The sequence below is a fragment of the Maylandia zebra genome, linkage group LG9 (genome assembly GCF_041146795.1).
Source record: "Maylandia zebra isolate NMK-2024a linkage group LG9, Mzebra_GT3a, whole genome shotgun sequence".
Lineage (NCBI taxonomy): Eukaryota > Metazoa > Chordata > Actinopteri > Cichliformes > Cichlidae > Maylandia > Maylandia zebra.
Genome location: NC_135175.1, coordinates 23,354,173 through 23,373,299, shown reverse-complemented (window position 1 = coordinate 23,373,299; position 19,127 = coordinate 23,354,173). Strand labels below are relative to the sequence as shown.

General features: G+C 41.5%; 1 protein-coding gene across 2 annotated transcripts in view; it reads right to left on the bottom strand.

The window, feature by feature from the left end:
- Positions 1–2,656: 2,656 nt before the first annotated feature.
- The window catches only part of ube3c (ubiquitin protein ligase E3C), a 29,988-nt gene continuing 13,517 nt past the window's right edge, over positions 2,657–19,127 (bottom strand). For both annotated transcript variants that reach the window (XM_004546827.4, XM_076888191.1), the window contains exons 15-24: positions 16,650–16,754; positions 16,076–16,163; positions 14,277–14,374; positions 13,716–13,848; positions 10,744–10,991; positions 7,826–8,038; positions 5,704–5,892; positions 5,550–5,616; positions 5,313–5,443; positions 2,657–3,752 (exon numbers count right to left, since the gene is read on the bottom strand). In XM_004546827.4, coding sequence (XP_004546884.1) covers positions 3,582–3,752; positions 5,313–5,443; positions 5,550–5,616; positions 5,704–5,892; positions 7,826–8,038; positions 10,744–10,991; positions 13,716–13,848; positions 14,277–14,374; positions 16,076–16,163; positions 16,650–16,754 — 1,443 coding nt within the window. In that variant the 3' untranslated portion in view covers positions 2,657–3,581. The remainder of the gene's footprint in view (positions 3,753–5,312; positions 5,444–5,549; positions 5,617–5,703; positions 5,893–7,825; positions 8,039–10,743; positions 10,992–13,715; positions 13,849–14,276; positions 14,375–16,075; positions 16,164–16,649; positions 16,755–19,127) is intronic.

Below are 19,127 nucleotides of genomic sequence, written 5' to 3'. Positions count from 1 at the left end.
CCCCAACAATCATATAAGCCCTGTGAGCAATCGTTTTGGCGACAGTGGCAAGGAAAACATTTTCCATAATATTTCAACAGGAAGAAACCTGCAGCAGGGAGGGTCGTCATGTGCCGCGAGCGGTTGGGGTGAGGGGAGGAGGACGTTGTGGAGATCTAGATCTGGGATCTGACAAAAACTAAAACTATCATTAAAACTCATTTTATTTTTATTCAATTTAGTTTTTATATTAATGTTTTAATCATTGAAACGCAGAAATTTGCAAAGTCTGTCGTTTGTTTTTATTTCCCGTTTTATGGTAATTTTGATGGTACGCGTTTCACCGAGGGACACCTGAAAGCAGCACGTCATTGAGCGTGGACAGCAGCGTCGTTGCGGTGTCCTGCTCACACATCCGCGATGACACCCAACACCAGACTTTGCTGTTCACGCGCGCACAGTGGATGAAACGAGGCTGTCACGTGCCTCGCATATCCCCTAACAAACCTAGAAACGTGCCGGATCATAAGAAGCGCTTTCACGCGGCATTCAGGGAGCAAAAGAATCAGACAAACGGCTTTTTGCGCCACCTGTCGAGCGCACGAGAAACATACGACCTGTGTCTGTTGTAATTATAAGCCTGATCCAAAACCATTGAGAGGGGAGGGACAGGTTTCCATGTAAGCTCACCCGTTTTCCCTGCTATAAGAGGATACCCACTACACTAGCAGTGTGATAGTGGGACTTTTAATTGTAAATAATTCTCAGTATCACGCCTCTGCACAGGTGTAAGAGTTGGGCTGAATTTGATATACTGAAAAAGGCTTAGTGAGCCAGGGCCTAGTTTATATTATACGATATTATAAGACTGTTTATAAGATATTATAAAACTGTTTGATCAAAACTGTCAAATGTAACCAGAAGAAAAGGCTCAGACTCAATTTTGAGCTTATTTTCAACACTAAATCTCAACTATGAAATAAGAAGGTAAAGTTCTCACATTTGCATACTGGCTTTCAATATTTATTTATTTATTTTTTAAAAGATGATCTCCCCTTGGGTCACACTCTAGAAATGTAGGATACGCACAGAAGACATATCTGAGGAACTGATAAGCAGTGAGGTGAACTCATCCTAACCCAAAGAAGTCAAATAAAGCAGGGCAGGTTATTGCAGTTTCAAACCGAAGTGAGGCTGAAATTACAGGCCTGCATTGATTTTAAATGGAAGATGAAGGTCGTTTTTGCAGTAAAAGCTGGCCGGAGCTCTTGCCAGCAAAAGAAGACCCAATGAAAATGACAGATAGCTATTAATTATACTGGGCATTAAGGGCAGTCTGGATTTAATTAGACCCATTGAGCGGGAGGAATCACAGCAAAAATAGATATCATGCATAGGTCAGTGCTTTTCCGTACTTTGAAAGTCTTCACTTAAGACTCTTTATTTTCTCGCCTTTCTGTGATCGCTGTGGCTGAATTTGACGTGGTAACAAAGTAGGGCGACAACAAGAATGAGACTTAAAAATCGATCAGATTTAATTTAAACGGCAACCACAACTCAAATAAGCTTGGGCTGATCAGTCTTCATGTCTAGACAGGCAGAAAGGCAGCACAGGCACTCCCTGTCCTGATGTACTGCTATGCCAAAGCCACTGAACCCACATTTCCTTCACAGGCTTCAGTGCCAGGAGAGCCATATTCATAAAAACAAATGAATTCATTGCTTTGATATTTCTGTTATTGGTTCGTGACCTTGAAAGGCTTCCAGAGGGTCTTCAGGTGTTTTCAAAGTCGTTTCCATGCAGCACTAAAGGTTGACCACCAGGTGGCAATCTGCTACAAGAAATATGTTAGCAGAGACTTAACTAAGATCTTTTAATCCACAACCTGGAGCTATGTCCCAGTTTTTTTGGTCAGTGCGCTCAGTAAATGGCCAGTTTAAACCTCAGGTTTGCTTCCATGTTAATTAAAATCCATGTTTTCATGCCAGCTTCGCAGGGACACTCACTTTGGTATCTTGTTTTGGAAAGCAGGCTACAATCCCACCCCCCTCAAAACACCCTCAAGTGATTTTTTTGATGCTTCCTCGCTACGCTGCAAGATAAACAAGCCTAAAAGCTTCAATTAGCCCTTAAAAATCCTATGAGCAAGCTCAAGTAGCATACGCAGTGAAGATGATTCACAACATCCTGCATTAACTTTGTCAGTTATAATCCATCACTTGGTAATAGTCTTAAATAAATCTTATAGTAATTGAGATGAATCCCTCATTTCAATGACAAGTCTGGTTTTTAAGACCCAATTACCACTTTGAGTTCTCTGGCCCAGAGGATGTGCGGCGTATGAGAAGAGGGGGGCAGCGAGCTGGCTGCTTTGGCGGAGAAGCGAGGATGGAGAGATGGACTCGGTCCAAATAGGGATGGATATCTTCCTCAAGGGCTGCACTGCATTAGAGGCCAGGTAGATTTATGACAAACGCACACAATCTTAATTTGTGCTCAGCCCGATAATGCATCTCAAGGCCAGAATAGTTCTGCTCAGTGTTTCTTAACTGGATGTTTCTTTAATTATATGTCAGAGGCCATAAAACTCAAGAGGAGATTTTCCCACAAAGCACTGTTTTATGTCTCGGTCATTACTGTAAATTACAAGTAACAAGAAAATATGGAGGGAAAAAATCAAAAAGAAAAGTGGGTTTATTTGTTTCCATACACTCTTATTTTTTTTTTCAGCCTGTTGGTACACTGATCATCTGTAAGCCTCATCAAACATGACACAGTTGCTGCTTCCCCCTACTAAAAAGCAAACTTGCAGGAGGAAGGAGAGGGGGGGGGGGGTCGTTCACCTTAAAGCAGACGTGTGTGAAAACAGAAACTCGTCACGTGAAAAGGAGAGAGGAAAAACAAACCTGTACAAATACTGAATAGATGAATAATACAAGAGCAGCTGTAAACATATACATATTCACACAAAAAAAAAAACCAACCTTCAGTGCTCCCCTCCCCAAACATCCAGCAAGACAAGTCATTTCTATTCTTCAGATGGCGTGTGCACACTTACTGTATCGTTATCAGACACGACGGTTAATACTAGGAATAATAACAATTCGAGAAATCACAAAAACCTGCAGGTTCACCGACCTCTACGTGAAAATTCATGACGGCTGTACACAAAAGCTCCTCCTGCCTCCACAGCCCTTGGCTTTACAGTCCTGCCCACTCTGTCCCCCCCAGTCTGTTGTTATATTGCCTTTTTTTGTTTCAACATGATGCCGCTTAATCTTTGGTGAAAACATTTCTCCATTCAGTTACACATTTGTTTGTTTTTTTGTTTTTTTTTTAATGTATGCACAAAATACCTTCTGCAAAATTTAACTAAGCTGCTGATCTGTCTGAAGAATAAGAAGGGATTCAACATTTCAAATGATTTAAAAGCACCCTTCTTTCAGTCTGTGGGGGAGCATTTCCTCACCATCGGCTTGGCACGCACGCACGCACACACACAAACAGTAAAATCAGTCAGTGCATGGTTTGCTTTCCCTCGTCTATTTTCAGTCTTTCACCCCAAAGCCACTTCTGTGGCGTCCATGTCTGGAGGCACAGCTCAGCTCAGCTCGAACCCGGAGGATGACTCGATGGCATACAGCAGCTTGTTCCTCATCAGGTGCTGGTCGCAGAACTCGGGGAGCTTGAGCAGGTTCATGCAGGTGCTGGCGGTGGGCAGGCGATCCAGGTCAGTCCCTCCGTTGTGGATGCAGAAGGCCGGGTAAAGCTCCTGTTTATGAGTGAAGGGCTTCAATTAGAAACTGATAGAGAGAAATCTCTACATCCCCGAGGCGTTTAAGAACCATGGAAATTAAAAAGAAAAAAAAAAATGAGGCGACAGGCAACACGTGTCCGTAATGATCCCAATTTCAAAACCAATTCAGATTAAGCAATAACTGTCAACTTCCACAAGGGGATAAATGTTAAAAGAGAGACATTAAGTGCTAAGCTAATACAGTGGAAGTATAAATTGAGGAAATAATCTTAGTGCTTGAAAGGTACCGAGTGGGGAAATCAGCCCACGGTTTGACCCTTGGATGAGACGCTGGAGGAATGGTCATTTCATGTTGTCTAGCTGGCATTTTTTTAAATCAAGCCTCTCGCCGATGAGGCCACCTCATCCGCAGGCGGTGACACGGACCGTTTCCATCACTGGCCGGGCCAACGCACCAGGTACTCCGCCCTGATTTCATCCTGCTTTTTAAAGTTAGCATAGATGGCTCAGCGGCCACACTTGCCCGATTAAATGGCTCTTTAGGGGTTTGGCCATAATGACCCCATTTTTCTGACAATTACCGTATTAAACTATCGTTGCTTATTGAGAAAGTGTCATTACCGCAGGCATCATTTTGGGGGGGAAAAATGGAGAGTTTCCATCATCTTTTTTAAACGGCTTCTCCTGACAGAGCCATTTCTCCTCTAATGAATCCTGGGCCGAATCACGACAGCTAATTAAAGCTTAGCTGGCTTGAGCTGAGGGCCGGGTCAGGGGCCGCTTCCCTACGAATTACCGCCTTCTGCAGCCCAGAGACGAGCGGAGGCGGGAGGAGCGGAGTCATATTTATCAATGGTGGAGTGAAGGCAACACTCAAACACAGAGAGGAGGAGAGCGTTGCTCCCCACAGCGCAAAAATCAAGTTTTCTTAACCGATGACAATAACAAGGAGTACTAAAACCAATCATATCATGATTACACCTTCTGGTTTGACAAAGTATGACATAAAAATTGTTTAATGGCTCAGAGTAACACTTTCTCCTTTTTTCTCCTATCTCAAACTACTTAAGTGTCCCACAAATCAAGTCAGTGAGAAAGCGAAACAGCTTCCAATTAGGAAATCATTTCAGAAATAGGAGGTTAGCGGTAATGATTCAGCAAACGGTCTTCAGAAGTAGATGGATGGAGTTTCCTTGCATATTAATCTCGCAGAAAACTGCTGCTTTCTGCCCCGTCGCGCAAAGTTGAAAAGTTCAAGAGGCTACCAAGTTCTGAGCGGCAATATTTGACCAGCCAAGGTTTTTCCAGCCAAGCCCACGCATGCGAAGCTGCAGACAGACTTCTTCTGCAGAGGAAGGTCATGAACTATAAAACAACAGTGGACGTGGTGATAAGACTCGGGTCTTATCGCCAGCTAATTTGAAAACGATCATTTTCTAAGCTGTTATCAGTCTGGGCATTTTCATTACAAGCCTATTAAAGAGGGAACACTCCCTTCTGTTGAGGATGGAGAACCAGAGGATAATGGTGGGCAAGGCAAGTGCAGAGAGAAGAAGGGGGGGGAGTCCACATCACCTTGAAGCCCAGCAGCGGTGGTCTGGAGCAGCTGGTGACAAACTTCAGCAACTTGCGCTTTTCGTCATCTGTGAATCCTTCGACCACCTCCCAGAAGATCTGGATGACGGGATGAGTGGCTGAATACCCGCCTGAAGATGACGATGAGGGTGTAAAGTTAGAATGAAATTTCTCAGTTCTATAAATGAGAATTTGCAGAAAAAACATACACAAGAAAATAAAGCACTTTGTACCTACCTGAGTAGTTTGTAAAGTTTTTTAGGTCGTCGAGACAAATTGGCACATGAGCCCCAGATATCAGAACCTTTAAGATGTATAAAGCATATTTTTAGCTTCTTTAACACATTTTATGTTTCTTCAGGTTCAGTTATTTATGTCACGTGTAGAATACCTGAATCTCCTGCTGGTCAAACATGCGCAGCCACTCCAGGTTGACCACATTGGCCAGACCCTGTCTGAAGGCCAGGCAATGAGGCCTGATCTGCTTGTTGAGCCTGTAGTCAGCCACCAGATGGATGTAGGCTATTCGGTTTGCCGTGGTCACAGGAATATCTTTGCCTCCAAGCTTCAGCTCAACCACCTGCATCAGAAGGCACACGAGGCATTTACACGGTTCTTTCACAGTTCTTCATTTTCTCTTTAAAGTTCTTCAGTTGCGAGGTGACCGTTCGAGTATTTATTTGCAGCGTGCAGGATTTAATTCAATAACACAAAGGTCATTAAAATAGTTTCAGCAGCACTTTGATTAAAGGTAAAGCTCTCTCCATGCAAGTGTGAGGAGAAGTGCACTTCAGTGTTTCCAAATATAGCCCGACTACTGAACATCTGGTCCAATACAATTTGGCCCAGTGTTCTCTTTTCATTAGCTTTAGAGCAGTTAGCACTTGATAAGATGTGCTCGTCTCAGTTCATAAAGCTGGCAGTGCGATGACATCATAGCATCCGCAGGAGTAAGAAAAGAAAAAAAAAAGTAATGTTCATCTTTTTCCAACGCTGTCTTGGGATATGAGATCTAGTGTTTAGACAATTAAATTACTCACATGTATAAACGTGACTTCAGAAACTTTATTTCCTCTTTCTTTTACTCCAATAAATTGATTACAGGGGTTTAAAAAATACTCACTGCCTTTGTTGCTGCTGCATTTCCTGCAAATACTGCAACACTGCACCACGTGGCAATGTGAAAAGTTTTAATCAGGACGATCCACACGGCGGATTAAATCTCATCTCAAGGTGCTGCAGGACTGGGTTTGCATTAATTTTCCTAATTTTAGTCAGTGTGTTATTTGCAGCTGGCCAAAATATGGATAACCACCTTTCTGTGTCTTTCTACCTAAAGTGCCAGTTATCAGCTCAAACTCTTCCGGATGAAGAAAAATATGAACTTGCACTGATTTTCAGCATCACTGTCACAGATAGCTCGACTAAAATGAGCTCAACATCATCGTTTTGCAGTGAACAACTTTCAGCTGCCACGTTGGATCAGGTTGTCATGCTGGAACCAGTTCCCTTTCTGTTTGTTATTTTTCTCATAAACCTCCAACACGTGGCAAACAGGAACGCCGCTTTTAACAATGGTCGCATGCAGACGGTCACAAAAACTGACCGATAAACACTTTACAGGATATTTGTTTAACTAAAATAAAAACTATTGTCTGAAACTGCAGCGGTGATGAATCAGCACCTCTGACGCATTCTTAACAAAAACTGATCGATAAGCTTCACAAAGGCGTTCAGTGCCGCAATACTCAGCGAGACCGCACTATAATGTAAGCGGTTTTTCTTGTGGTTTTGTGTGTTATTTTTCAGCTTCTACCTTTGCACTTGCTTGTGGTCTAACTTAAAGTTAATCATTTTCTGTCTTTTTCTCACTCACAGTGGATTCTGATTATGTGCTAATGTAAGAGAATTACTATTGTTATCTTGCTTGCTTTGGCTATCTCACGAGGGCAAATGCAGGGCAGACTGCTCCCGGGTGTGTGCCTAATCTTTCACAAATTGTTTTCCCTGTCGTGTTTGCGACCAGGAGGGCTGTACCGTGACTCAACCATTTCAGGTGTTTGAGAAGAGCTAATACGACGCGCTAAGACCCTGAGTAAACAGGAGCTCCGTGCAGAGTGCAGGTCTGGGCTTAGGTGACTCAGAGTGATGGTGGTTGTTCACCTCCGGAGCCTTGAGCTTTGGAGGGGGCGTGCTTAAGAGCAGCTAGCTGCTTCTGTCAGGCGTGTTGTGAGGTAATTTCTCGGGGAAAGGCAGGTGGAACGGTCAACAGAGCTGCTGTGTTCGCTGCACCGCAGCAGGGCTTAGGGTGACAGCGGTGACGTGCTTTATCTCTCTCAGAGCTGAAAAGTGGTACATTATGAGGGAAATGAATTATTAACGCCACAAAGAGAAACCAAACAGGAGGAAGGACAGACGGCTAAGCATGACCAGGATACAAAGAGATGGAAAAAAAAAAGTACACGTGAATCATTTATCCAACTAAATCCCACCCTGTCCCCAACCCCGGTCACCTGAGCTTCTCCCAGATCGTTGTTGACCACGGTGAAGTTAAGGCCCAGCTCTTCCACGTCACCCTCGTAGCTCTTGAGGAAAAGCAGGTTGCGATACATCTCTGGGTCCAGGGAGGCCAGGTGGTGAATGTCCACATCTGCGCTGGTTCCAAGAAGCTTGGACAGGAAGAAACTCGCAAAGGGCAATTCCACCAGCATGTTTTCATAAAGCGCCTGCGGGAAAATGTTGATGTTAATCCCTTAAAGCCTGCATCAAGAAATAATTTGCCACGAAATTCTGTTTTGGGGGTTTTTTAATTGAGGGTTTAAACCTTCTGACAAAAACTCAAAATTGATTTGTATAATATTTTCTGCATTCAGCATAAAATCTACCTTTACCGCACCAAATCCATTCAAGTTTAGCAGTAAGCAACATCTCATTAAGGCAACTTTTAATACAGGGAGTTGATTCTAAATTCGATTCCAATTAAAATGTATTTCTCTGTATCAATCGTGCCCTCCCTCAGAGTTTGTATTTGTCCAACCAGAGAAGCCAAATATATTCAAACTACAGTCCAGGTGAACGGGAACACTGTACCGTTTGGAAAACCAAATACGTCGCTTCCTAAATTATTCAGCGTCTTCAGAGATTTACTCACTTTTAGAGGCAACCTCAAGTGGCCATTTTTTCTGCCCTTTTGTTTTTTAGTTTCATTGCATCAAACACCACAATTAAATAACTAAGAGCCTGCTTCCAGCAGCAACCAAAATGCTAGCAAGCACAAATTAAAGAAAAAAATAATAACAAAATATCACATTTGCCTGAAACTCCTAACAATGAACGAAGTGATAGAGACTTCATCTGATCACATCTGAAAATACACAAAACAACCTACCGCAAACACACACGCTTCTGCTTCACCGGACTCAAACTTTATAAATGCCAATTCTCACCTTGACCTTAAATGCCATTAAGTACCACAGCCGGGCAGGTGACTCATAAAACGAAAAGCTAATGTACTTGAATAGTCCGAAAAAGAGCCCATTGGAGACATTAAAATATACAGGTCTTTATAAATGATTGCGCTAAAAACCCTGACCGCATCAGCTAAATGGATTATAAATCTAGAGGATTTCCATAATGCATGCATCTTAAACACACACACACGCAAGCATAAATCACGGCTATTTTCTAAACACAGGTTAATTGTGCAACTCCAAACATTGTCTATTTTTTATGCAAAATAATCCACTTAGCATTTCTCTCGTGGCCGCGATTCATTTCAGACCATATGCGCGGCGTGGCCCCTTGAAACCTATCAATAACACTTGTGCTGGGAAGAGGCAGCATTAAGTATATGGAAAAAACCTGTAGCCTTATTTTTTTCAATGCCATTTACTTTATTTATGAGTGTTTATTGCCAGAAATTGTGCCAAAATGACTTGGGCTGGAAAGAATTAATTATTATGGCCCAGGCCCTTTTAATATAAGTGAGTGCAGTGGCAACGCAATTAAAGCAGATCGCGGCACCATCAGGTGGAATAAATGCCAACAACATTGCAGGTGCATTCTGTTAGCTGCCAAATAAACTCCTTAATTTACAACATTAAAAATCAATAAAATTATAATGCCTTCCAATCAGCAGTGCAGAACTATCAGTCAGAGAGCAGACTGTGCAGAGAGCTGGTGTTTGGGTCGGATCAAAGCAGTTCACAAAGAGAAAAGGCCACTGCCGAAGAGGCTGGAAGAGAATCTTGATATTTGGACAAACGCATGCTCCCATCTAGATTAAACGCAACTTTTTAATCTTTAGGTTGAAGCGATGCCACTGCAGCAGCAAAGTAACCTGTTTTCATGTTTTCCCATTTGTGGCTTAAATCTTTCAGCTTGTCAGCTGGGTGGACAAGTGAGGAAGAAGGATGATGGCCGGCCTCTATTCTGATGTTCAATCCACTTTCAGTGAGTACCCCCAGACAAGCCACTCCTGCCTGTAATACATCACCTCCACAACAATGGCACGCCTCGGACATTAATTAACAATATTAATCTCCTGTGTCCTTTGAGCCGCGCCGTGAACTGTGCACACTGCAGCAGCGGTGATGCAATCCCAATCTATATAAACGGTTGCCTTTTATCCAGGCAATAACGGCACTAAACAAATATCAATACACCTCTCAAGTGGCCACTCAAACGTCCATTTTTATGGAGAAAGAGGAACTTAAGGTAAGGTTAATTGAAAGTCAAATTCAAATTAATTTCCCACCGCCTAATTGCCTGAACCATTAGCTCTGGGGAGCACAATGTTGCAAGACGTAGGGGTGGGGAGCTTGTAACTGCTGATTGATCATGTCTCACTTCCACAGAATGCAGAGAAGAAGAAGAAAGGAGAGGAGAGGAGGGGGGGGCTCAGAGCTCTGATAAGTGGACTGGACCACCCAGGGCCGAGCAAGAGAGAAGAGACCTGGATGTTCCTGACTGTAAAAGAGATCAAAATGCTATTACCACATGCTTTGAACGCTTATTTATGTCCTGTCTCTGACGAGCTGCTGATTTAGTGCCAACCAAATGTGATCACTACACAAACAAGAGGTAGGAATCATCGGCTAATGGAAGATCTAATTGAGAGGCGACCGCTTGTCATGAGGTAATTCTTCTCCAGACTGAGATGGTAACCCCCCCCCCCAACAACGCACACCCCTGAAGGAGGCATCTTGATAAACAATCACCACCACATGCATTAAGGATGATTTAGAAACATTAGGCTCTAATAAATAGTGCCATCAGGCAAGGAAAGGGGCAGAAAAACAATGCTATCAACAGATTACGCAAACTGCTCATCAATGAAAATAAAGCCCACGCAAGTGCCAGATTTAAGTTCTTGACAAACTCCTCCATTATATAGGTTAATATTTCTTAGTGTTTTACTTTGGAGGCTCACCTTTCCGAGGATCCTGCCTAAGAAGTAGTAGTGTCTGGTGAACGAGTCTCCCACCAGCATCTCTGCAGCGGGGCTGGGGTACAGCAGGCCCTCGTTGGTCGTCTTGAAGAAGCCCTGGTTGGGGTTGAAGCCCGATTTGAGGAGCTCATTGAGGAACTCGCGAAAGATCCCACCTCCGTCGATTCCCGCCTCATCCAGACCGTGAGCGTTCAGCAGGTGCACTCTGATCCTCTTCTTTAGGTCCGGTTCTTAAAAAAAAGAAAGAAAAAAAGACACGGGACATCAGGAAGATTTCATCAAGGTACAACAAGAATAAATATTAAAGACACTCTCTGATAACATTCATGGTCACAGTAAACTGAATTTATTTTCCCTCCATAAATGTCACCAACAGCCTCCTGAAGATCTCAGAGATTTTTTATTCTTCACTTCACATTACTTTTTATAGTAATTTCCAGCAGGGAAATTAATTGAGACACACTGCCAGTATCTTCAGTCTAACAGTTGTCAGTTTTTATGATCACAAACCTATTTCCTGCCATGAAATTGAGAGAACAGCATATAAACGGAGGTTTTCACAACAAAGCTAGCTGCTAGCTTTAAAACAATAGTTTTAGCTTAAAGGCATATAAGGAAACAAACCATTTCCTGTGATATAAGTGGAGTGAGATTGTTATAATTCAGGACAAAACTGAACTCTTGCATCATTACTTTAAAGTTCGGTTTGACCTTGGTTACTCTTGGAAGTTAGGAGACTGAGTTTCTTGTAACTCTTTGGCAGCCCTGTGGATCAGCAGTCACAACATGCTGCTTTTTACATCACGTGTACACTGCATTCAGTATTTCTAATCATAAAAAATACACTTTCATATGTTTTTTAAAGCTTAAAATCATCTGTTGTCTGATTTTTCCCCCCGATTAAACAAACCTTGCTGACTTATTTTCTAAGTGCTTTTATGAGCTAACAAATGAAATGTGACTGTGTTTACCAAACATGCCCTTCCTGGTAATCAGCTGGATGACCCCCATTGTTTAAAATACCCCTATATTTATGTAGTTTTATTTTGTTCTAAGCAGGAAATCAGTTTTGCAAGTAAAAATATAAACTGTTGTGAATAGAAACAATTAAATGCATATAAAAAAAACAGTGATTAACACATCAAAGTAATCTATGCCTCACAGCAAAGGAGAAGAAATGAGCGGAGAGGCCCAACAACTTGTAAAAGTTAAGATCAAAGTCCAGATTTTTAGGCCATTTTGACAGAATCACATTAGTGGAGGTTTGCAAACATTCACTTACATAACTTCCTCTACCTTCTTCCTAACTTTTGCCCTCATTGACCTTCTGAGTAACCCTGTGAAACCATTTACACAGTGACTAAATTATTTCATATTCAGTGCAGCCAACAGGAAATATTCCTGTTCCATTTTGATATCACCTTTATATTAAAACTAAAACTTGAACATTTTATCGAGCTGACTGGTTCCTTTTTTAAATAATTAATAAAATTGCAATTATTTTGACTTGTTATTATTATCGATCTATTAAATATTAAAAGGTTCCTTTAGAGGGTTGAACTTATTTACCATCAGAAAATGTAAAAACAGTATTAATGTATACACTTGCCACCCACTGTTAGGGAAACTGCTCATTAATCCAAATATGTAATCAGCCAATCACAAGGCAGCAAATCAATATGTTTAGGCGTATAGGCATGGTCGAGACAACCAGCTGATGTTCAAACTGATCGTCAGAATGAGGAGGAAAGATAATTTAAGTAATTTTTAGCATGGTGGCTGGTGCCAGACGGGCTTTTCTGAGTATTTTAAAAACTGCTGATCTGCTGGGATTTTCCACACACAGTCATCTGTAGATTTTAAAGAGAATGATCCAAAAAAGAGACAATATCCAGTGAGCAGTAATTGTCTGCATGAAAATGCCTTGATGAGGTCAAAGTTCAAAGGAGAATGGTCATGCTGCTTAAGGCAGACACAAATAACCACTCATTACAGCCACGGTAGAAGAAGAGCATCTCTGAACACACAACACACTGAAATTTGCAGTAGGTGGGCTCCAGCAGCAGAAGATCACACCAGGTGCCACTGCAGCGGTTTTCTGTCCACTAAGAAAGAGAAACTGAGGCTACAATTTGCATGGGTTTAGTATCGTGGATATGAAGCCGACAAATCTACAGCCACTGTGTGATATAGAAACAAGTCAACATGGACCAAAATCTCAGAGGAATGTTTCCAGCATCTTTTTGAATCAGTGCCACAAAGAATTAAAGCATTTCTGAAGGCAACCCAATACAAGCAAGGTGTACCTAATGAAGTGGACATTAGGTGTATATATTCCCACAAGTCTGAAGTGCTGTGCGTTTTAATCCAACAAACATATTTTGCACTAAAGCACTTTCTTGACCTGCAAAATATTATAATCAAATTCTGTAAAAGGTCATCTTTCAGAATAATTAATGTATGGCAATAAATCAAGACAGCTATAACGTATATACACACATGAATGATATAGATCATGTCTTTAGCCCAGGTCTCCTACTACTCTTTTTAATCAGATTGCTCCCTCTCGAGCACCCTTTCAAATTCAAACACAAAAGAGGTGACTTAAAATAATTGATTCCGCTTTTATGCGCTCCATTATAATAATCGCGACCACAATTACAGCTTTACTGAAATTCAATACTCTGCACAGGAGGAGAGCCAACCTTCATCTTTGCTGCTAACCAAAACCTTGATCCTTGATATTAAGATTTTAATGGAGCATAACAAGAGTTTCGGGAACATTATCGGCATTTACTACAGAATACCGCCTCATTTCTTGTGCTCGGAATGACGCAGCTGCACGTTTTCTATGGTGTAATGTGCTATGATGTACTCGCTTCACATCGTTTACCCACAAAATAATGCACGTATTACAGTTTTCTTTTATTGAAACTGTAACGCGCATGCAGTACCGTTTTCTGGAGAGAGTTTGTCGTAGGCGTCCTCATATATGTAGTTGCGCCTGATGGTGACATTGATGCCGTCGGGGAACGGGCCGTCCCCCTGCACATCTCGCTTGTCGGCGAAGATTAACCTCTGGAAGATCTACAAGACAGACATGAACCCGGTGACAGGGTCAGTGACAAATCCTGGGAGTTATAAAATGTTTAATCCTGCGAATTATTTTGAGCTTTAGATTTTGAACATACAAACACGAACAATTCCTAAAAGCAAAGCGCTGCTAACCAATGATGGGTAAAATCCAAATATGTAACTGGATAACTGAAACAAATGGATTTTTGCTTCTCTACTTTTACCTCCAATCAATAAAAAAATATGAATGTAGCTACAAAGACGTAAAGCGCTGCACTCGAGTTGTTACCACAGTGTTAAATACTTACTGGCAAGCTTTAATATTCTCAAAATAACCAGCAAATTTAATAGCATTATATGTATACTATATAAAGGCAATCACTATAATACAACACTCAAAGCCTTATGGTGCAGCTGAGTATGGAGCAGCGGTGCAGTACCTTCACTCGCTCCTCGAAGGGCACCACAAATGGGAGCTCGGTGAGGATGGCCAGATGTCTTTCCTCGGACACAGACAGCTGTGGAGGCTCTAAACCAACTAAAAAAACAAAAAACAAACCCACAGTGTTCGATATTTTAGCGATTGCTTTAATGCAGGGAATCAGTCATTTTCTTCTTGTTTTTATACAATATAGTTATTTAGTGATTTTTGTCCAAATCACAGTAAAAAAAACTCATGATCTAAATACTTTGTGCTTTTATAAAAAAAAAAAAGTAACTTCATGAGTCTCAGATTTAACCAGGGGCGTAATTCCCAGGGGGGTTATGACCCAACCAATATAATCCCCCCAATAAAATTATGAATTATCTTGCATAAATACCAGCAAAATAGTTGCATGTTTATTCATCTGGGGATTTATTTATTTATTTAGACACAGATCTTGACCCCCCCAATGTTCAGCACAAAGTTACGCCGATGAATTTAACCCTCAGTATGTGCAATATAATTGTTCATTAATACACAATATTTGTAATTTAACAGCCAAGTGGTTTTTGAGCTGGAAGCACACTCTCCAACATCACTCTGTAACACTCATCTAACATAATCGCTCCTCACTGTTAAGCATTACGATTAAAACTTCAATCGGTCCACAGGCCAACCATTAAATACCCTTTCCACCCTACAGCCTTTTAATTAACCCAGCTGTGACCTGTCCATCCACCTGCTGGGCTTTATCCATTAGGCTGCTGTTTGTTTTGTATTAAACTTGGCATTTAGACTGTTTAGCCCACAGAAGAAAAAAAAACGCTACAATAGCTAAACCGCTCTTCACCCTCCTCTGTGTCCACTGCAGCTCAATTATTCTGCCCAATTAGTCAATCTGATCTGCATTTTCCCATCAGGTTTCCATCTTTGAGGAGAAATATGGCCTCTGAGTGGTCAATACATTGCTCATTCATCAGCCATGGGGCTGTCCATTTAAGGAAATGAGAAAAGGCCAGACAAACACGTGGACCAGATGTGGCTGACTTCATCAGGTACTTTCACGCTAATTGAATTTATCCCACACGGCCTCTGAGTGGCACTGGGTAGATCATACACACATTTTTATCAGCTTGTTTTCACACCGTACTTCACAGAAACCCAAAGTGAGCCTGATGAAGCCCCGTGTCGACGTCAGTGTATTTTCCTGAGTGCCTAATTGAGTCAATGAAGAGAAAATGTGGTTAATATATCTTGGTAGGAATGGGGAAGGTTAATGACTTTTCTGCAGCTTCTTTTCACATCCCTGGGAGGCCTGTGAATGAAACATTATGGTACTGGAAATGTACTTCTATCTCTTTATCTCACTCATTGAGGAAGAATCTACTGGCTATCAGCAATAACACTTCCTTTACACAAACATGATTTTACACTCAAACTTCTCTTATCAGATACATTATCAATGCACAATTCCATAATATATGAAAAGCAAACACAGAGAAGGTGACTTTGGACAGCAATTACTGTGATTTCTTGGACTACTTATCAAGCTGACACAAACATTATGTGCTTCTAAACTTTGCCAAATGCCAAAGGAGTAGCTGTGTGGTGTACATTAAACAGCGCTGATGATAATAGGCTTAAGAGTCTAGTCATTCCAGTTGATGACAAATAAACATCAACTATTCTGCGATTTCAGAGCAGGATAAATATGAAGGTCAATTAGATGACATAGAAAAAGGTAAAGGGGCTCAATTTGACACCCATCTTTTTATAAGGGGAAAAAAAAACACCTAACAGCAGAAATTACAGTACCATCCAGTGTAGACTGAAGTGGCCCAATGCGGCCCATCCTCCGTGTTCTCCATACGTGTCTTGCAGATGGGACGTACAGCTGGGTGACCTGGAGAGAAAAGAGAGGAAGATAATGATGAACCTGAAGCTCCTGCCTGTGCCTTCGAGCCAGAATAAGGGTTACAGGTGACTTTACAAGCCCAAAACATCTTTAAAATAAGAAGTCTTTGTAAAGTTTTTCTTACTTTTACAGCAGTGGTGTACACATAACCTTTTTTTTTTTTTTTTTAATTTAGAATAATTTTCATTAACTTTTCAGCTACAAACAGTAGAATATGCTGACTCTGTTACCACCTCTTGAAATTATGCTCTTCTGTGCAACGAAAAAAGAAAAGAAAATAAGCTGAAGTTTATGAAACTCCTCTCACTTGCTCTAAACATGTCTTCACCTTGTTAGAAGGGATAAAATGTGTTGTGATGATCATTTTACCCTTAAGAGGGTAAATTCATTTTATAATTCTGTCTATTAAAATTAAACCAATGCAGAACACGCAATGTAACAATGAACCAAACAGCTGTGATGACAGGTAAATACCTTATCGGCCCGGATGTTGACCTCCTCCGAGAGCCAGTGACCTGCCGGACAGAAGGGTCGGCGGATGTCACGAGCTTTCACCATCTTCACCAAGTTAGTGATGACCTAAAGTGGAAATCAAACACAAAGACACACACACACACACACATCCATACACATACCACATTAACATCTTTAAGTCTGACATCAGCATCCCTACAAGAATTCTTAAAAACCGCGGCTAAAGTCTATTTTCAGAGGAGAGCAGCTGTTTTTTTCTTTCACATATAGGCTGTTCAGTAGGATGAGGTGCCTCCTCTTGGAGGAAAAAGAAAAAGCAATTTGAGAATTTAGCCATTAGTGCGCCATTTATGGGGAGTATAAAAGAAAAACGACCTGCGCCATCCCTCAACGTCCAGCCCTGTTAATTACTGGCGAGGTCTGCTGACATCAGCCATCGGACAGAGGAAGCAAAAGGCCGAGCAGCACTGGATCACAGAGCTGTAGCAGAAGGGCGAAGGGTTGCAATGATATTTCCATTTGGTTACACTGATATTACTGAACCTTTGTCCGAATGCATAATGCTTTAAAGGATTGAGACTTGTATCATTAAACTGAATTATTCTGACGCCATGTGAATGTTTCATGTTTCAACGGGGCCTCTTTCAGTAAAAGTTGCAACAGCATTTTTTCCTCTTTGAACCTAAACAGCAATAACATATCCCTACTCAGTTGCTAATTTCCAATAAATTCAGACTTTTGATTCTGGTGCCATCATTTGTGATTCTCTGAGCCAGTGCGAGAGGGGCGTGGCCCGTTATCTCTCGCTGCAGCAGACAGAGTAGAAAATAACTTAACTAAATGGTGCCTTTACATTTCACTTATGCAACAAGTCTTTTGCACATTTGGAAACCGTTGCGAGTCTATCTCTGTGAACATACAAAGTGACCTATGTCTGAATGACAGCATGCCCTCACTTTAGCAAACTAATGAGGCCTAAAATGTTACATATCCCATGTCTGGAAAGGCTTTAGAGCTTTTTCAGTCTGCTAATGACTCAAATGTTAATAAGAGGCTCCCCTGTTGCTATGGCAAGTCCGAGTTAGACACCTACTGAACAATCACATGCACGTCTTTGCATGAAGATGTAACGCTCGCAGCCAGTCAATTTCCGTATAGTACCTCAGCTAGATTATTCCAATCGACATGTTCATTTCTAAAGCATGTCATTTACATAGAGAAACAATCAATCTTGGCCAATCACCGGGAGGCAACCAGAGCCCGCAATAATGGCAAGTGCAAAAAGCTGTAAGAGGCACGTGACGATGGGTTTGGAGCAGACCTACCCCCTGACTCTGGGAATGAATAAGCATTCCTTAATTAGCCCATCGGGTTAAGTGCAAACCTTAATGGGCCTTTCCCAAACTCCGGCGTGACATCGTTCTCCAAACATAGCCAAGAAGAAAGTTCCATTAGCAATATTAATACAAGCTTAGTTGATCATTTTCATTCAATTAACTTCTTTCAATTAAATAGATAGCTCGACAATGGAGGTGATAAAAGATGGGGAGGGACAGCTGATGACACGAACCAAACATTAGCGTGTTAGGGGTCAGCAGCGTTAAACCGACTGTAAATCCCAACGTTCAATTTGGAAAATGCATTTCCCCTGCTCCCCACTTCTTTAATGGGTCGTTTTAGCTGACAAGAGGCCTTTGAGCTGATCTTTTATGAAAATCCCAGACATGCGCTTCACGTATTCACCACCTTTCAGAGAACACAAGCGTTCACTTTTAAATCCTTTGTCTAAGGGCCAAGAACAAAGTTGCTTAAACACAGTTTCTCGTGGAGAAAAGCAAAGAGGAGAAGTGGAAGGAAGATGTGGAATCGAGACTAGGATTAAGTTGAGGATGTTTTCTGCCTCATTTCCTCTGGGTAAATAATCAGCGTATGACCTCTCTGGTGCTCCGTCTCATCTTTGCCTGTTCATGCTTACATGCTTAACTTCCACTGGTATGGACAAGCATTAGGCCAATCTTGCCTCAACGCACAGAGGGACTACACAACAATTAGGCCCATCGCTAATGTGCCATGCTTCACGGTTAACATGCTGATGAACAGACTTCAATAAAACAGATTTAGCATGATCATAGGAAAGACTCATGAAGAATATGTAATGCTCACTAAATACATGTGTGCACTGAAAGCTAATTACTGAGATACTGCACGAATCCTTATTGTGCTTTGTGATCTTAACTCCTACTTGCACATGACTGCTCTGGATTTTTCTTATCGATGACAGAAAATATGCCCACACCTGAGGCCAGAAAAGATTCAAAAGTTTCCAATTTTATGCTAAATTTAAAATTTTCTACTCAATATAAAGAAAAACTTCATCTTAAAACACTAGCTAAATTTCTCTCACTGGTATATCTACTGAGATACATTGTGCGCTCACTTCCTGCCTCATGTTTTAGGGTTAAACACACGTGTAAGCAG